At 46.5% G+C, this 15,772-nt stretch overlaps 1 protein-coding gene across 2 annotated transcripts in view; it reads left to right on the top strand.

Annotated features, from left to right (window-relative positions):
* The first annotated feature begins 3,025 nt into the window (after window positions 1–3,025).
* The window catches only part of DLD (dihydrolipoamide dehydrogenase), a 31,906-nt gene continuing 19,159 nt past the window's right edge, over window positions 3,026–15,772 (top strand). For both annotated transcript variants that reach the window (XR_014784477.1, XM_084811030.1), the window contains exons 1-4: window positions 3,026–3,167; window positions 5,176–5,251; window positions 9,390–9,469; window positions 14,152–14,220. Coding sequence is in view for 1 of the 2 variants with exons in the window: in XM_084811030.1 (XP_084667156.1) it covers window positions 3,129–3,167; window positions 5,176–5,251; window positions 9,390–9,469; window positions 14,152–14,220 (264 nt within the window). In the remaining variant the exon portion in view is untranslated. The remainder of the gene's footprint in view (window positions 3,168–5,175; window positions 5,252–9,389; window positions 9,470–14,151; window positions 14,221–15,772) is intronic.

Below are 15,772 nucleotides of genomic sequence, written 5' to 3'. Positions count from 1 at the left end.
TTACTGTTGCTTCTTGACCCTCGTACAGGTTTCTCAGGAGACAGGTAAGGTGGTCTGGTACTCCCATCACTTTCAGAATTTGCCACAGTTTGTTGTGATCCACACAATCAAAGGCTTTAGCGTAGTCAATGAAGCAGAAATAGACGTTTTTCTGGAATTCTCTTGCTTTCTCCATGATGCAGCGAATGTTGGCGATTTGATCTCTAGTTCCTCTGCCTCTTCGAAACCCAGCTTGTACTTCCAGTAGTTCTCGGTTCGCATACTGCTGAAGCCTAGCTTGTAGGATTTTGAGCATCACCTTGCTGGCATGTGAAATGAGCGCAATTGTGCGGTAGTTTGAACACTCTTTGGCGTTGCCCTTCTTTGGAATTGGAATGTAAACTGACCTTTTCCAGTCTTGTGGCCACTGTTGAGTGTTCCAGATTTGTTGGCATATTGAATGCAGCACTTTAACAGCATCACCTTTTAGGATTTTAAATAGCTCAGCTGGAATACTGTCATCTCCGCTAGCTTTGTTGTTACTAATGCTTCCTAAGGCCCACTTGACTTCACTCTCTAGGATGTCCCGCTCAAGTTCAGTGACCGCACTATCATGGCTATCAGGGACATTCAGATCTTTCCTGTATAGTTCTTCTGTGTATTCTTGCCACCTCTTCTTAATCTCATCTGCTTCTGTTAGGTCCCTGCCTTCTTCGTCCTTTATCATGCCCGTCTTTGCACAAAACGTTCCCTTGAGATCTCCAATTTTCTTGAAGAGATCTCTAGTCTTTCCCATTCTGTTGTTTTCCTCGATTTCTTTGCATTGTTCATTTAAGAAGGCCTTCTTGTCTCTCCTTGCTATTCTCTGGAACTCTGCATTCAGTTGGGTATATCTTCCCCTTTCTCCTTTGCTTTTCGCTTCCCTTCTTTCGTGAGCTACTTGTAAAGCCTCATCAGACAGCCACTTGGCTTTCTTGCATTTCTTTTTCTTTGGGATGGATTTCGTTGCTGCCTCCTGAACAATGTTACGGACCTCCGTCCATAGTTCCTCAGGCACTCTGTCTATCAGGTCTAATCCCTGAAATCTATTCCTCACCTCCACTGTATATTCATCAGGGATATGATTTAGGTCATACCTGAACGGTTTAGTGGTTTTCCCTACGTTCTTCAATTTAAGCCGAAATTTTGCAAGAAGCAGCTCATGATCTGAGCCACAGTCAGCTCCAGGTCTTGTTTTTACTGACTGTATGGAGCTTCTCCATCTTTGGCTGCAAAGGACATAATCAATCTGATTTCGATATTGACCATCTGGTGACGTCCATGTGTAGAGTCGCCTCTTGTGCTGTTGGAAAACAGTGTTTGCTATGATCAGCATGTTCTCTTGGCAAAACTCTATTAGCTTTTGTCCTGCTTCATTTTGTACACGAAGGCCATGCCTGCCTGTTATCCCGGTGATTTCTTGACTTCCTACTTTAGCATTCCAATCCCCTATGATGAAGAGGACATCTTTTTTGGGTGTTAGTTCTAGAAGGTGTTGTAGGTCTTCAAAGAACCGATCAACCTCAGCTTCTTCGGCCTCAGTGGTTGGGGCATAGACTTGAATTACTGTGATGTTGAATGGTTTGCCTTGGATTCGTACTGAGATCATTCTATCATTTTTAAGATTGTACCCCAGTACTGCTTTTCCCACCCTTTTGTTGACTATGAGTGCTACTCCATTTCTTCTAAGGGATTCTTGGCCACAATAGTAGATATGATGGTCACCTGAATTAAATTCGCCCATGCCTGTCCATTTTAGTTCGCTGATTCCCAAGATGTCGATGTTCATTCTTGCCATCTCATGTTTGACCACCTCCAGCTTACCTTGATTCATTGATCTGACATTCCAGGTTCCTAAACAATATTGTTCTTTACAGCATCGGATTTTCTTTTCACCACCAGACACATCCACTGCTGAGTGTCCTTTCAGCTTTGGCCCAGCCGCTTCACTCTTTCTGGCGCTACTTGGAAATTCCCTCTGCTCTTCCCCAGTAGTATATTGGACACCTTCCGACCTGAGGGGCTCATCTTCCAGCGTCATCTCTTTTAGCCTTGTGATACGTTCCATGGGGTTTTCTTGGCAAGAATACTGGAGTGGGTTGCCATACCAGATCTGAATTTTTATGATTCAGTCCATGGAGGCAAATGTGCTCTGTGATGGTGGTTTGGGATATTTTTCTTGTAAAAATCATGAGAATCTGTGCCTTGGATCCACGTTGTGCTGTGGCGGCACCCGCAAGTACCAGATCCATCATTTTTATGGTTCAGTTTGTGAAAGCAGATGTGCTCTGTGATTTGATTATGGTTTGGCGGGTGCCCCCTTCAAAGATCGTATGAAATCAAGAGGATCTGTGCCTCGGATCCATGTTTTTGCACCATGGCAGTGCCAATGAGTGCTGGATCCGTACTTTTTATGATTCAGTTCATGGCAGCAGATGTGCCCTGTGACTGGATGGTTGTTCCGTGGGTGCCCCCTTTAAAAATCGTATGAAATCATCAGGATCTATTTTTTATTTCATGGATCCAGCCTTTACCCACTCCCTACACACACGTTCATGCATGATGAACGGGGACCCGCGTGTATAAAACTACACCGAGACAGGGGGCAGGTGAGGGGAGAAGAAGAAGAGGAGGAGGAAGAAGGAAGCACGATCTTTCCTCTCTACCGGGCTGAAATCTCCTCGTCTCCCTCCAACTTTAGTTCCGAAATGGGACGACACGGGAGTTTCCCGCCACCGGTGGCTGAGCAATTCAGCACCCCCGCAAGGGCGGCGGCGATGAAATAACCTCCCACCACCACCACCACCACCTGCTCGAAGCTCTTGCCCCAGCAGGCCTCCCCAGCCCGCCACGGGCCGCACCGGGAGCCGCCTCCGCTGAGGGAACGCCTTGGGGCTGCGGCCTCAGGAGGAGGCCTCCCGCAGGCCCGCCCGCCCGCCGCGCCGCCGCCAGGGAGGCCGAGGCCGAGCCCGGCCTTCGCCTCCCTCCGACTTCCCTGCGCCTGCGCGAGTCCGAGGAGTCCTTGGCGCCGCTGCCGTCCCGGGGGCTCGGCGGACGCGTGAACCTTGAGCGTGGCCCGGGCCGGCGCCGGCGGCGACCACAACGCCAACATGCAGAGCTGGAGCCGGGTCTGCTGCGCTCTCGCCCAGGTACCGGCACGGCCCGGCCCGGCCCGGCCGGCCGCGAGAGGGCTGGGCGGGAAGTGGGGCGGAGGAGCGCCGGGCCCAGTCGCAGGCCTGCCGCTCTGCGGCCTGCCGGGGCGGGCGGACACACCCACCCCCTCGGCCGCGGAGCGGGCTTGGGGCGCGGGAGCAGCCTCGGCCGGCGGGAGGCTGGGCTGCACGCAGCAAGGCCGTGCGCCGCCCCGGGCCCTCGCAAGGCTCCCTGCCTGGGAGCTGGGGCGCTGCCTGGGCGGGAGGGATCGGGCTGCCCCCCGGCCGGAGCCCTGTGCTGTGCCTTTCGCAGGCGCGGGGGCAGGCAGCTGTTCAGCCGGTGGAGCTGACCCATGACGGCCTGTGCTGGGGGAAGCCTGTTACACACGATAAGCCCAGCACCTGCTAGTGCCCGGGGTGGCAGCCCGCTGGGCAGGGCGCTGCAAGCCAAGGCGTGTGACCCTGTCACTCCGGTGCATGCTGCAGCACAGTCCCCCACCGCGCTCGCACAGGGATCCCGTTAGGTCAGTACTCAGCTAGAGGAGACAGGAGCATGATGTAGGAGAGGCCGGGACCCGACTGTGCCATAGCCAGCCCCCTGGGCTATTCTGCTGATGGCTGTTCTGGCCACCAAAGGTCAGAACAGACATTACTTTAAATCAGTGTCCGGCACCTGTGTATTTTTTTTTACTCCAGAGTAAGTGCAGATGGCCCAATCCGGACCTTAAAAGCCCCCTACCCCCCAATCCAGAGTGGGAGCCCTGTGCCTACTCTAGAGTAAAGAGGGGGGGAAAGATGTTGCTGCTAGGCACAGGTTTAAAATAATGGCTGTTTTGGCTCCAAGTCTTGCTCCCTGTGCTCCTTACGGCACCCCTGACACAGGTTGGTCATAAATGTATTGACATACAGTGGTTCATGAATGAGCTTGACATGGTGTGTGGTTGCAGAAATCCTAAGCATGGCACAGCAGTTCACGGCTGACACCACAAGTAGTGAGTAATACCATAGGATTTTTCCTGCAAACCTTCCCATGAAACAACAAGTCCAAAATTTAATTTTCTATGAAAAATATTTTTCTTCCATCAAATCTTTTGCCAGAACTAAGGAAAGGTGTTTTTTTTTTTAGACTTTACCTTGACAGTTGATGCACTTGATTCTGCCATGTGTTACTTACCTTTTTCCAGGTCATCTCGCTGTGAACCAGGCAAAGAGGGTTTGTTCCTTTGGCTTTCCCACATGAAAATGCAAAAATAAGGGCTTGTGACTTTTCTTCTGTAGTATTCTGAAATAAAAGGTGTCTGTTATTAACTGTTCTGCAATAAAGATTACCACTTTACGAAAAGAGACACAGTATCTGGCCATCTTTGAGGGCTTTTCACATGCTCCACTGTGGCCTGAAGTTGTCAGCCCTTCGTTCTCTTTAGTTAAACACCTTCTTGCTATGTACATAGAACTGAATGTGGCCTTGGGTTTAATTCCAAAGACCAAATGTGAAACAGTAGTGAGGAAGTAATGGCTTGTGGGTTTATCTGCATATAGACTTTGCTACTTCTATCAGCAGTAGAAAATAATTTCCAAAATGGCCACTCATCAAAAAGGATTTTCTCCAACTTGTATAGAGGTACCATTCAGTGTGCAGAAATTGCACCTTTGAGGTCGGAGTTTTACAAAATATATGGTAAGAATATGCCACACACCACCCTAGTTGCTTCAGATTATGTTAAGAAGACACACGTTGGAGATTTGAAGACATAAAGCTACACTGGTGAAAAAATGTTCCTCCCTAGGGCTGGCTGTCATGGACAGATGTGAGAATAGAAGTTACCTTAACTTCTGTTCCCACTTCATAATGAATAATTAAGTCCAGTCAGTGTAAAAATGGATGCATCCTTTGAATAACAGATCAATCTATTTTGCTTTGATCTATGTGTGGTCATCTATCTAATAGCCTTCTGGGAGAATTTAACTAAGATAATTTCTTCTTTTTCTTTTTCTTTTAAATCAGAGAAACCATTTTAGCCGGATCCAACATGGCTTACAAAGCATTTCTGCTGTTCCTTTAAGAACCTATGGTGACCAAGGTAAATATTACGAATCCTTAAATTTCTTTCAAACCTCAAAAGTTGGATTGCACATTTAAGGACACAATCTTATGCATGTTTAGACAGAGAAAAGGCCTACAACTCCCAGCATGCCCCAGCCAGCTGGCTGGAGCATGCTGGGAGTTGTAGGCCTTCTCTCTGTCTAAACATGCATAGGATTGTGCCCTTAATGTCTTTGGTCATAGAATCACCATTCCTGCCTGAATTGTCTTCCCCAGGATTATTAAAAAATGACTAAATATATAGAGTTGCACTATTATGTCAAGGCAATATCTGAATGTGACTCAAGCTTTTTTTTTAGTTAGTGGGGCGGCGCTGGTTGTGCAGATACCAGCCTACAGAACATGCTCGCTATTCTTTGGTTGAAAAGTATAAACAAGTTTAAAATATAGCTGTGCTTTCCTTTTAGAATACATGGAAATAGTGCCTGGGAAAGGCCACTCTTCCATGTATTTAAAAGGAAAATATAGTTGAGAAGAGTGTGCCTGTGTTAAAATACCTTAATTTTGCATATTATCAGATTTTGTACTTGGGGTTCCATACCTGAGTACAGAGCATTGTAGACCTAAGATTATGTCACAAGATATGCTAAAATCCATTTTGTAATATTTCCTCAAATGTACCTAGCAATAATTTTAGCAACTTAATATTTTAAACACTTTTTATATTGAAGTGTTGATTTAACAGTATTATAGGAAAATATATCAATCAGAACGTGGGCAGTTTTTTTAAAGGTAGAAGCATGGATTCAATAAGCTATTCACAGCTTTAGTAAGTCATTGAGTGTGATACTATTGCTGAACTATCTAAAACTGCAGCTCTTCTGTTTTGTAGCCAAGGCTTTTCAGTAGAGTGGAATGGCTTTATCTATTTAAAGCTGCAATCCTATACGCACCTGGGAGTAAGATCCAGCTAGCATCACTGCCTGGCATCCTTGGGCAGCTGCCAGGGCCCCAGCACCCTGATAGGGCTCACTGTGAATGCCTCCTCTAGGCCCTCCTGGATTTTTTTTTCAGGCCTGGCACTTGGACCAGCACCAGGTGGCCAGATCTGGCCACTTTTTACATTTCTCCCAATGCCACCAACCTACTGTTACTTTTGATCATTGTGCAAAATTTAAAGGGGAGCCAGACCCAGCTACCCAGCACTGCCTCCACAGCCAGGTAAGCCCGCCAGAGCCCAGTGATCAAGGAGAGGGGCCACCAGAGGCGACTTTGCCCAGGCCCCCCTCAAAGCTGGAGCTGGCTTGAACTCGTTCGGGCTTCCTTCCGAGCAGTGGTGCAGAGGTACATTTTGAAAGGCAGGCGTTCATCATGACAGTCCCCATAGTCATACCCCCAAGGAGAGTCCAAAATTTCAGGGTCTGTGTTGATCCATATCAGCAAACCAATTCTAGCAGTTCTCATCTCTACCAGGAGCAGGTCTTCTATAAAGCTAATGGGTCTTAATTGCCCATTCCAGACCAAGCCACCCCAAATTACTTTGCATTACAACAGAGGGCAGTATATTGTTGCTGGGAAGATTCATCCCCCCCCCCCCTGCAAATTGTGAGGATTGTAGCTAAGGTCAGAGGGAACAGGGAATTCTAAGGAGGGGTGGCAGATGACCATCCTTGCTAATCAAACGCTGCTGCTGCTGTTTGCATTTCTATACTGCCCCATAGCTGAAGCTCTCTGGGCAGTTTACAGAAGTCAAAACATTAAATACAATATAAAACGTTTAAAAGCCTTTTACAAACAAGCACATAAAATCACTTAGACAATATACGCGAACAACACATAACTAAAAGCAACACTGAACTATCAGGCATAACTAAAGATGCATCCATGACTGATTAAAACTCATCACGTGCCGCCAAATGCCTGGCAGAAGAGATGCTGGTGCTGTGCCCCAGCGAGCCCTGGCTCCACTACACTGCTGCTAGATAAGCGCAGGATTGTGCTGTGATGTTATGAAAGCGTGGTTTTCAATGTAATCCTGTACATGCCTGCTCAGAAGTAATTCCTGTTGAGTTTGGTGGGCTTACTCTGAGGTAAGTTGGAATAGAATAACAGCCCTAAGAGAAGGAAAGGCGCCAGAGCAAGAACAAGAGAAGGAATATCTACCTTTACAAAAATACAATAGGCTTTGATTCTTTGTTGAAATTGTTAAGTATTCACACCTTTTATTTCAGGCTACAAATGAAGTAATAGGCAATAATTCTGATCTGCTTTTAATCTTCTACCATATGCTCAGCCAAATCCATATGTAATTTTGTATGAAAGGGTCTAAAAAGCCAATTAGATATGTAAAGATCAAATTGTTACAAGAGTCACAAGAACAAAAAAAGTTGTTAAAATTAGTGGCTTTTATCTGGGTGGGAAAACATTCTAGAGTTAAAGCATCTACACTGCAGAAATCTAATAATTGAAGCAGTTTAGTGGTTCCTAATCTTATAATGTATGATGGAACGTCACAGATTCAGGGCTGCATGCAGTTGTCTGAAGATAAAACAAATATATGGAACAGACTAGAGCAAATCTCAGTTCCCATTCTGATAGATGCTTGCATGCAGATGGATAAAAAATAGCCCCTTATTAAAGGTAAAGGTGTCCCCAACCAGTCGTGTCCGACTCTAGGGTGCGGTGCTCATCCCTGTTTCTAAGCCGAAGAGCCAGCGCTGTCCGAAGACGCTTCCGTGGTCATGTGGCCGGCATGACTGAACACCGAGGTGCGCGGAACGCTGTTACCTTTCCCGCCGAGGCGGTACCTATTTATCTACTTGCAATTTCTTGCTTTCGAACTGCTAGGTTGGCAGAAGCTGGGACTGAAGACGGGAGCTCACTCCGTCACGCAGCACTCGGGTCTCGAACTGCTGACCTGCCAACCTTCCAGTCTGCAGTTCAGCGTCTTAACCACTAAGCTACCACTGCCCCTAAAAGCCCCTTATTAGAAATACGTTAAGTTCCTCACAACTGCTGATGTCCTGGAATGAATAAGATGACATTTATACCTGAAACTTTTTCTCTAGTATTAGATTAAGGGACTACAGATTTAAGGATTGTCTGGGCAGTTTTTCTCCATAGGAAATTTGTAATGTCTATAAACATAGAGATAATATAGTAAATAATTATTACCAGAAATGAGATTAATAGTGGAATCCTATGCATATATGCTCAGAAGTAAGTCCCATTGAATTCAATGGGGCTTACTCCCCTGTAAGTGTGTATATGATTGCAACCTTAGCTACCGAAATTAGGTTTGGAGCCCCTATAAGTCTAATCCTTCCAGGGTTTTTATCTAACACCACAGGTTTAAGAGAGTACCCTGTGAAGAATTAATTGGACAAACCAGAAGGAGGAAAGGCATCCTCTCACAATGATGTAAAATGGCATTCTAATTCAGTATAAGAAGAGACCTGTCTGAATAACCAGTTATTGAGAAGGAATTTAGAATTTGTTTGATCTGGCTGTGAATGACAAAAGATATTTAATTCAATTAATTCTTGTTGTAGTTATCACTGAGAGGAGTTCACTTCAAAGTGACACAGGATTGCTGTCTTTTTGGTGGGTTGTCAACATACTTGGGAGCATTGGACCAAGTGATGGATATTATAATTGAAGCTACTTTAATATGAGATTGCCATTTTGAATTCTTTAGATGATATTGTTGGGATCCAAAGTTAAGTCATTAAATTTGAGTTTGTTGGTGGCAGAAAAAGATAGCTTTGCAAGATACTGGAAATCTGCTTGAACACTGTCAACTTAAGAATGGCTAATAGACAGTAGAAATAACAGAAATGGATAAACTTGCTGATAAAGTACATAGAAGAAATAGACTTGTGTCAGAATATCTGCTGGATAAATCGACTCCTTTTATAATTTGCTGGAATACATATTGTGGCTATATTTGAAATGCACCTTACTTCTGGGAAAAGTAATATTAACTATAATAAAAGGTGGTAAAAATACTACTCTGCAGCAATGGAGGAGTGATTGCTTAGATATTAAATCTTTTTCATGTCAATTTTAAAATATACTTGTAAAATTATATTTTATAGCAAATTTTAACATGTAAAATATTTTCCAACATCTTCCCCAACACTTAAAAGAAAATAAAATCTGTCTTTTCCTATCAGTTGATGCTGATGTTACTGTCGTCGGATCTGGCCCGGGGGGATATGTCGCTGCTATCAAAGCTGCTCAACTTGGCTTTAAGGTGAGCAAACATGGTGAGATAAATCAGATAACGTAGCCATAATCCAGATCATCTTGCAAAGAATTGTTGCAACCATGTCAAAAGGTAAAATACCATTTATAGTTTGCCATCTGCACCTTAAAAACATTATTGCCTAAAGCCTAAAGAAGCTGTTACACTTTACTTGACAAAAGTGCTGTTTATTTATTTTATTTTATTATTAAATTTATTAATCGCCCATTTGGCTGGTCACCCAGCCACTCTGGGCGATGTACAACATACAATAAAAACAGTTTAAAACAATAAAATTCTACAATAAAAACATTTTCTAAAATACCCTAACCCACCCCAAATGCCTGCCTGAACAACAGCGTTTTTAATGCACGACGGAAGCTCATTAAAGAGGGGGCATGATGGAGTTCCCTAGGGAGGGAGTTCCACAGAGTGGGGGCCACCACAGAAAAGGCCCTCTCCCTCGTCCCCACCAGTCTAGCTGTCCTGGCTGATGGGACAGAGAGAAGGCCATCCGAGGCTGATCCTGTTAAGCGGCCTGTCTGGTGCTGCTGGAGGCGCTCCTTAAGATAGGCTGGGCCGGAACCATATAGGGTTTTAAAGGTCAAAACCAACACCTTGAATTTGGCCCGGAAAACAACTGGTAACCAGTGCAACTCCTTCAGCACTGGAGTGATGTGATCTCGCCGACAGCTGCCTTTAATCAGGTGAGCCGCCACGTTCTGTACCAGCTGCAGTTTCCGAACCATCTTCAAGGGTAACCCCACGTAGAGCGCATTACAGTAGTCTAAACGAGAGGAGACCAGGGCATGTACTACCGATGGGAGCAGATGGTCGGGAAGGAAGGGGCGCAGCCGCCATATCAGATGGAGTTGATACAGCGCTGTCCGGCTCACAGCTGACACCTGAGCCTCCATGGACAGCTGGGAGTCCAAAATGACCCCCAGGCTGCAGACCTGGTCTTTCAAGGGTAGCCGTACCCCATTCAACACCAGGTCAACATCCCCCAGCCTCCTCTTGTCTCCCACCAAAAGTACCTCGGTCTTGTCAGGGTTCAGCTTCAGCCTATTTCTCCCCATCCAGCCAGTCACCGTCTCCAGACATTTGGACAGGGATTCTACGGCCAACCTTGGTGAAGATTTAAACGAGAGGTAGAGCTGCGTGTCATCTTCATATTGATGATACTGCACCCCAAACCTCCTGATGATAGCCCCCAGCGGCTTCACATAGATGTTAAATAGCATCGGGGAGAGGATGGAACCCTGTGGCACTTCACAAGTAAGTGGACACGGGTCCGAAACCTCCTCTCCCAGTGCTACCCTCTGGTACCTGCTGGAGAGGAAGGACCGGAACCACCGCAATACGGTGTCCCCAATGCCCAACCCCTCCAGGCAGTCCAGGAGGATACCGTGGTCAACGGTATCTAAAGCCGCTGAGAGGTCGAGGAGAACAAGGAAGGAGCATTCACCCCTATCCAGAGCCCTCCTCATATCATCTACCAAGGCGACCAAGGCTGTTTCTGTCCCATGCCCAGGCCTGAAGCCTGACTGAAATGGGTCTAGATAATCAGTTTCTTCCAAGTGTGCCTTCAACTGCACCGCCACCACCCGCTCAATCACCTTGCCCAAAAATAGCAGATTTGAGACTGGGCGAAAGTTGTTCAAAACTTGAGGATCCAAGGAGGGCTTCTTTAAGAGCGGTCTTATCACTGCCTCCTTGAGGGCTGATGGCATCACTCCCTCCTCAAGGGAGGCGTTCACCACCGCCTTGATCCCCTCACCCAGTCTCTCTCTACAGCTCTTAATGAGCCAAGATGGGCAAGGATCAAGTAAGCAGGTGGTCGGCCTTACAGATGAAAGCACCTTGTCCACTTCATCAGAAGGAAGAAGCTGGAACAGATCCCACAAAACCAGTTTGCCACAGGCCGCCTCTTGCTCACTAACTGTATCCACAGTGTGCAGAGTAACACACCTAATCTGATCAATTTTATCTGCAAAGTGCCTTGCCAAGGCCTCACAGGAGTCCTTAGAATGCTCCAGTGGTTCCGGAGCCACAGGACTGACCAGGCTCCGGACCACTTGGAACAGCCTCCTGGGACAGCACTCTGCAGACGCGATGGAGGCAGCATAATATTCCTTTTTTGCTGCCTTCACCGCCACGTGATAGGCTGAAGATACAGCTCTAGCCCGTGTCTGATCATCTTTGGAGCGAGACTTCCGCCACCGGCGCTCTAGCCGTCTCACCTCCTGTTTCAGAGCTCGTAACCGCGGATTGAACCATGGTGCAGTCCGAGCCCTGTTCAGGGGGAGAGGGCGTTTCGGAGCCACCTGATCTAATGCCCTAGTGATTGCGGCATTACAGCCACCCACCAGGCTCTCGACCGAGTGGCCGTTGGCATTCCCCAGAGAATCCCCAAGCGCGTTCAGGAATCCATTTGAATCCATAAGACGCCTGGGGCGGACCATTTTAATGGGTCCTCCACCCCTGCGGAGGGGTTGTGGAACCGAGAAGTCCAACGTCACCAGATAGTGATCTGACCATGACAAGGGGGTGGTGGATATACCCCCGACTTCCAGATCACTCCCCCACTCCCCACTTCTCCAGAAACAAACACAAGGTCTAGTGCATGACCAGCTACATGGGTGGGCCCAGTTAGAATATGGTGCAGCTCCCAGGAGGCCATGGTATCCATGAAGTCCCGAGGTGCTCCTGTGAGGATGGCCTCCGAATGTACGTTGAAGTCCCCCAACACCAGTAAGTTAGGGGACTGCACACGCACATCAGAGACCACCTCAAGCACCTCGGCCAGGGAGTCAGTCGTGCAGCGGGGTGGACGGTACACGAGCAGAATCCCCAGACTGCCCTTCGGGCCCAACCTCCAGTACATGCACTCAGCAACCTTGGTCTCCCGGAGAGGGGGTCTGGTGAAGACCAAGGACTCTCGGTAGTTAACAGCCACTCCCCCTCCCCGATCCCCAGCCCTCGGCTGCTGTGCATACGAAAATCCAGCTGGACACATGGCTGCAAGGGTTGGAGCAGCAGCCTCGGCCAGCCAGGTCTCTGTAATACATGCCAGGTCTGCACCCTCATCCAGGATCATGTCATGGATGAGGGAGGTTTTCTGGGTAACAGACCTGGCATTGCAGAGCAGCAAACGAAGGCCAGAAGATGGGGTCACGCCTCCCCCAGCCATCCTTTGGCTCTGGACAGGCTCGGAGCAGGGGACAGATACTACACATCTCTCCCTTGTTCCCCTTACCTGGCATGGCCTGCCCCTAGCGCTCCGCCAGCGCCTGCCGCCCAGCCTCGGTATGTTCTGGCCCCCAACACTCCCCCCACTGCCTCCATCAGGTGGACACATGCCCCCTCGCTCCCGCCTATCAGGCAGGATACCCACCCCTAAAACCACAACAAAATCCCCCAAGAAAAAGAAAACACACACACACACACAACAATTAAAAATCCCCTTAAAAATAATGCCAGGCAGGAGTCCACAGGGAAGGCCAGGTGGTGGCGGTGGCGGCGGCGGCAGCAGCAGGCGGCGGCAGCAGCAGGCGGCGGCGGCAGCAGGCGCCGCCGCAGGCCCAGCAGCAGCAGCAGGCGCGCCTCTTCCCCGGTGATGGTGGTGGCCTCTCCTGCAGGCCCTGGCTCTCCCAGGCCACCTCAGCCAGCCAGCCAGCTTATGTAGCCCCTCCAGGGAGGGCAGGTGGAGCAGCACAGCTGGCTCGGTACCTGGGGGCCTAGTCCTGCAGGGACTGGCGGTCTGCCAGGCAGAAGTCTCCAGGGAAGGCCTGGTGGTGGTGGCAGCGGCAGTGGCGGCGGCGGCGGCAGCAGCAGGCCCAGCAGCAGCAGGCCCGCCTCTTCCCCGGTGGTGGTGGTGGCCTCTTCTGCAGGCCCTGGCTCTTCTGCAGGCCCTGTTGCACACATAAGGACAATGCACAAAGTTTATTTATTTCATTTCAGTTCAGTTCTATACCGCCCAATAGCTGAAGCTCTCAAAGTTCACATGCACAGATATAAGGAGGCTAGATATCCAATCAGTAGAAAATACATTTAGGGCGCAATCCTATGCATGTTTAGACAGAAAAAAGTCTGTCTAAAAAAAGAGACCTTTTTTCTGTCTAAACATGCATAAGATTGCACTCTGACTTACTTTGAAGTAAGTATATTTCTACTTTAAAGAAATATATGAAAAGTTTCAATAGGAAATGTGATTTAGATCAGTGATTTAAATTGACCTTGTTTTTTGCTGATTTAAATCATGATTTAAATCAGTCCACCCTGGTAAAGGCTATAATAGGAATGTCCTCAGAAGGAAAACCTAGATGGTGTGTTTCTGTAGGGAAATTCTGGTTAAATTATTTATGTCTTTGAAACTGGACCAGCGCAGAGGAACAGTGAAATAGATGTCTGCCAACTCATTTGCATTACATAGACACTGTTTCCCATATAACCATACTCCTAACTTCCCAGGAAATATGTTCTTAGCATCACTTCTGAAAGTGCTCATAGTAACACTTAGCACCTGGCAACTGCCAAGCTGAAAATGAAACTTTTGCAATTAGAAAAATGTTACCAGGTGTATTCTAAAAACCCAGGAATCAATTTTCTGCAAGAAAACTACAGGAATATGCTGTGTCCCAACCAAAATTACTTGAGATGATAAAATGTCTCTTCCTTTTAAACCTTAGACTGTCTGTGTGGAAAAAAATGAAACACTAGGTGGAACCTGTTTGAATGTTGGATGCATACCTTCAAAGGTAGGTAGAGGGTTTAGTTTTCACATTGTATTGATGACTGGATGAGAATATACACTAGTTTTTGCTTAGAGGCTTATCACACTTCTGGAGATAAAAATGTGATGGAATCAACATGAGAGTTGTAGTTTAAGAGCCTGTGTTGTGTGGTAGCAAGAGTGTCAAACTAAGGTTAGGACAGAGACCCTCAGGTTCAAATTCCCACTCAGCTGGTGAAGTTACTACCATTCAGCCTATGTCACAGGGCTGTTGTGAAGGCTGACCATGTATCTGAACCCCTTGGAGGAAGTGCAGGGGAAAACATGTAATAGATTAAATACAAACAACTTCATTTTCGAATGGGAATATATTGTTTTTGGTACAATAAAGAATAAGCAGTTACGACATGGCATTGTCTATGAACCATCCACACATTTGTGGCTTTTGAACTCTGATGGGCGAAACTGGTAGCTGCTACCATTCCTACCCTTTTATTTTAATGTATGCCTCTGGGATTTCTGGGAGTACACAAACAGTCTAGTTTTGGCTGTGGTCTATGCACATGTTTCTTAATTCATGAGTATTACTGTCTATGTCTCTCTAATATTATAGCAAATTGTAGTATAGTGTTTAGGCAGATCTGTGGGAGTGGCAAGAATAAACTATGGGCAAAATAAAGAGCTGTTAAAGTTTTAACTAAGATTTATTTCAGGAAAACCAAAAATAACTTCAGGCTTGTCAAAAGGAAAATAAAATGCGATTCTACCTAATACTTGATTTAGCATAGATATTGAGTGTTACATGGAGGATTGCTGTACTTGGAATTGCAAGAATATAGAGATTGGCTAGGAGTCATTCTTGATTTCCAGTCATACAGCCTCTCCCCTAATCAGAGGGAGAATTTCCCTCGAGGATGGAATCTTGTAACACTATATTTGAAGTCCTGCACTAACAGTGTGCAGTTGCAGCAGGGTTAGCTGGTGAAGCTGGCCCAGAGAAGGAAAAAAGAATTTTAGAAGTTTCATTATCATAGTTTGTCAGTGTTGGCATTTGTTATGTTGGACAGGAAGATTCTGAGTTAAGATCGAAGGAAAGTAAAGAAGGAAAGACTTGTTTCAGTACATCTTCAGGCTACGTAGGTTCTACTAGAGATGTGAAGGCCTGGAAAAAAACCAGAAAAATCTGGAGAAAAGGTTTACCCCCTGTTGTTTTCCAAGGACCATTGTTTTTTTCTGAAAAATTGAACAGCTTTGGATTATGAAATTTTTTTTTTAGAATTTAAGACAAAGTATTTATATATTGTTACCCAGCCTTTACTCTCCCCAAAATGATTTTGAAAAACTATGTAATAAGAACACTATTATAGAAAGACTAGAGATGTAAAATGTCTGGAAATAATGAAGCCATGGGGAAAAATGTTTTTTAATCCTCTCTGTAAGATTCCCAGCATAGTTATTTATTTCATTCCTTATTAAAATTATTGATGTAAAGCAGTACATCAGTATCATGTTACTGATAGACATTTATGCTCAGTTTCCCAACATATGAGTAGAGCCACAATTGTGCATTCTTGACA

The sequence above is a fragment of the Heloderma suspectum genome, chromosome 7 (genome assembly GCF_057233095.1).
Source record: "Heloderma suspectum isolate Gila_16-S chromosome 7, 16-S_ref, whole genome shotgun sequence".
NCBI classification, from domain to species: domain Eukaryota; kingdom Metazoa; phylum Chordata; class Lepidosauria; order Squamata; family Helodermatidae; genus Heloderma; species Heloderma suspectum.
This window is presented reverse-complemented; position numbering and strand designations above follow the sequence as displayed.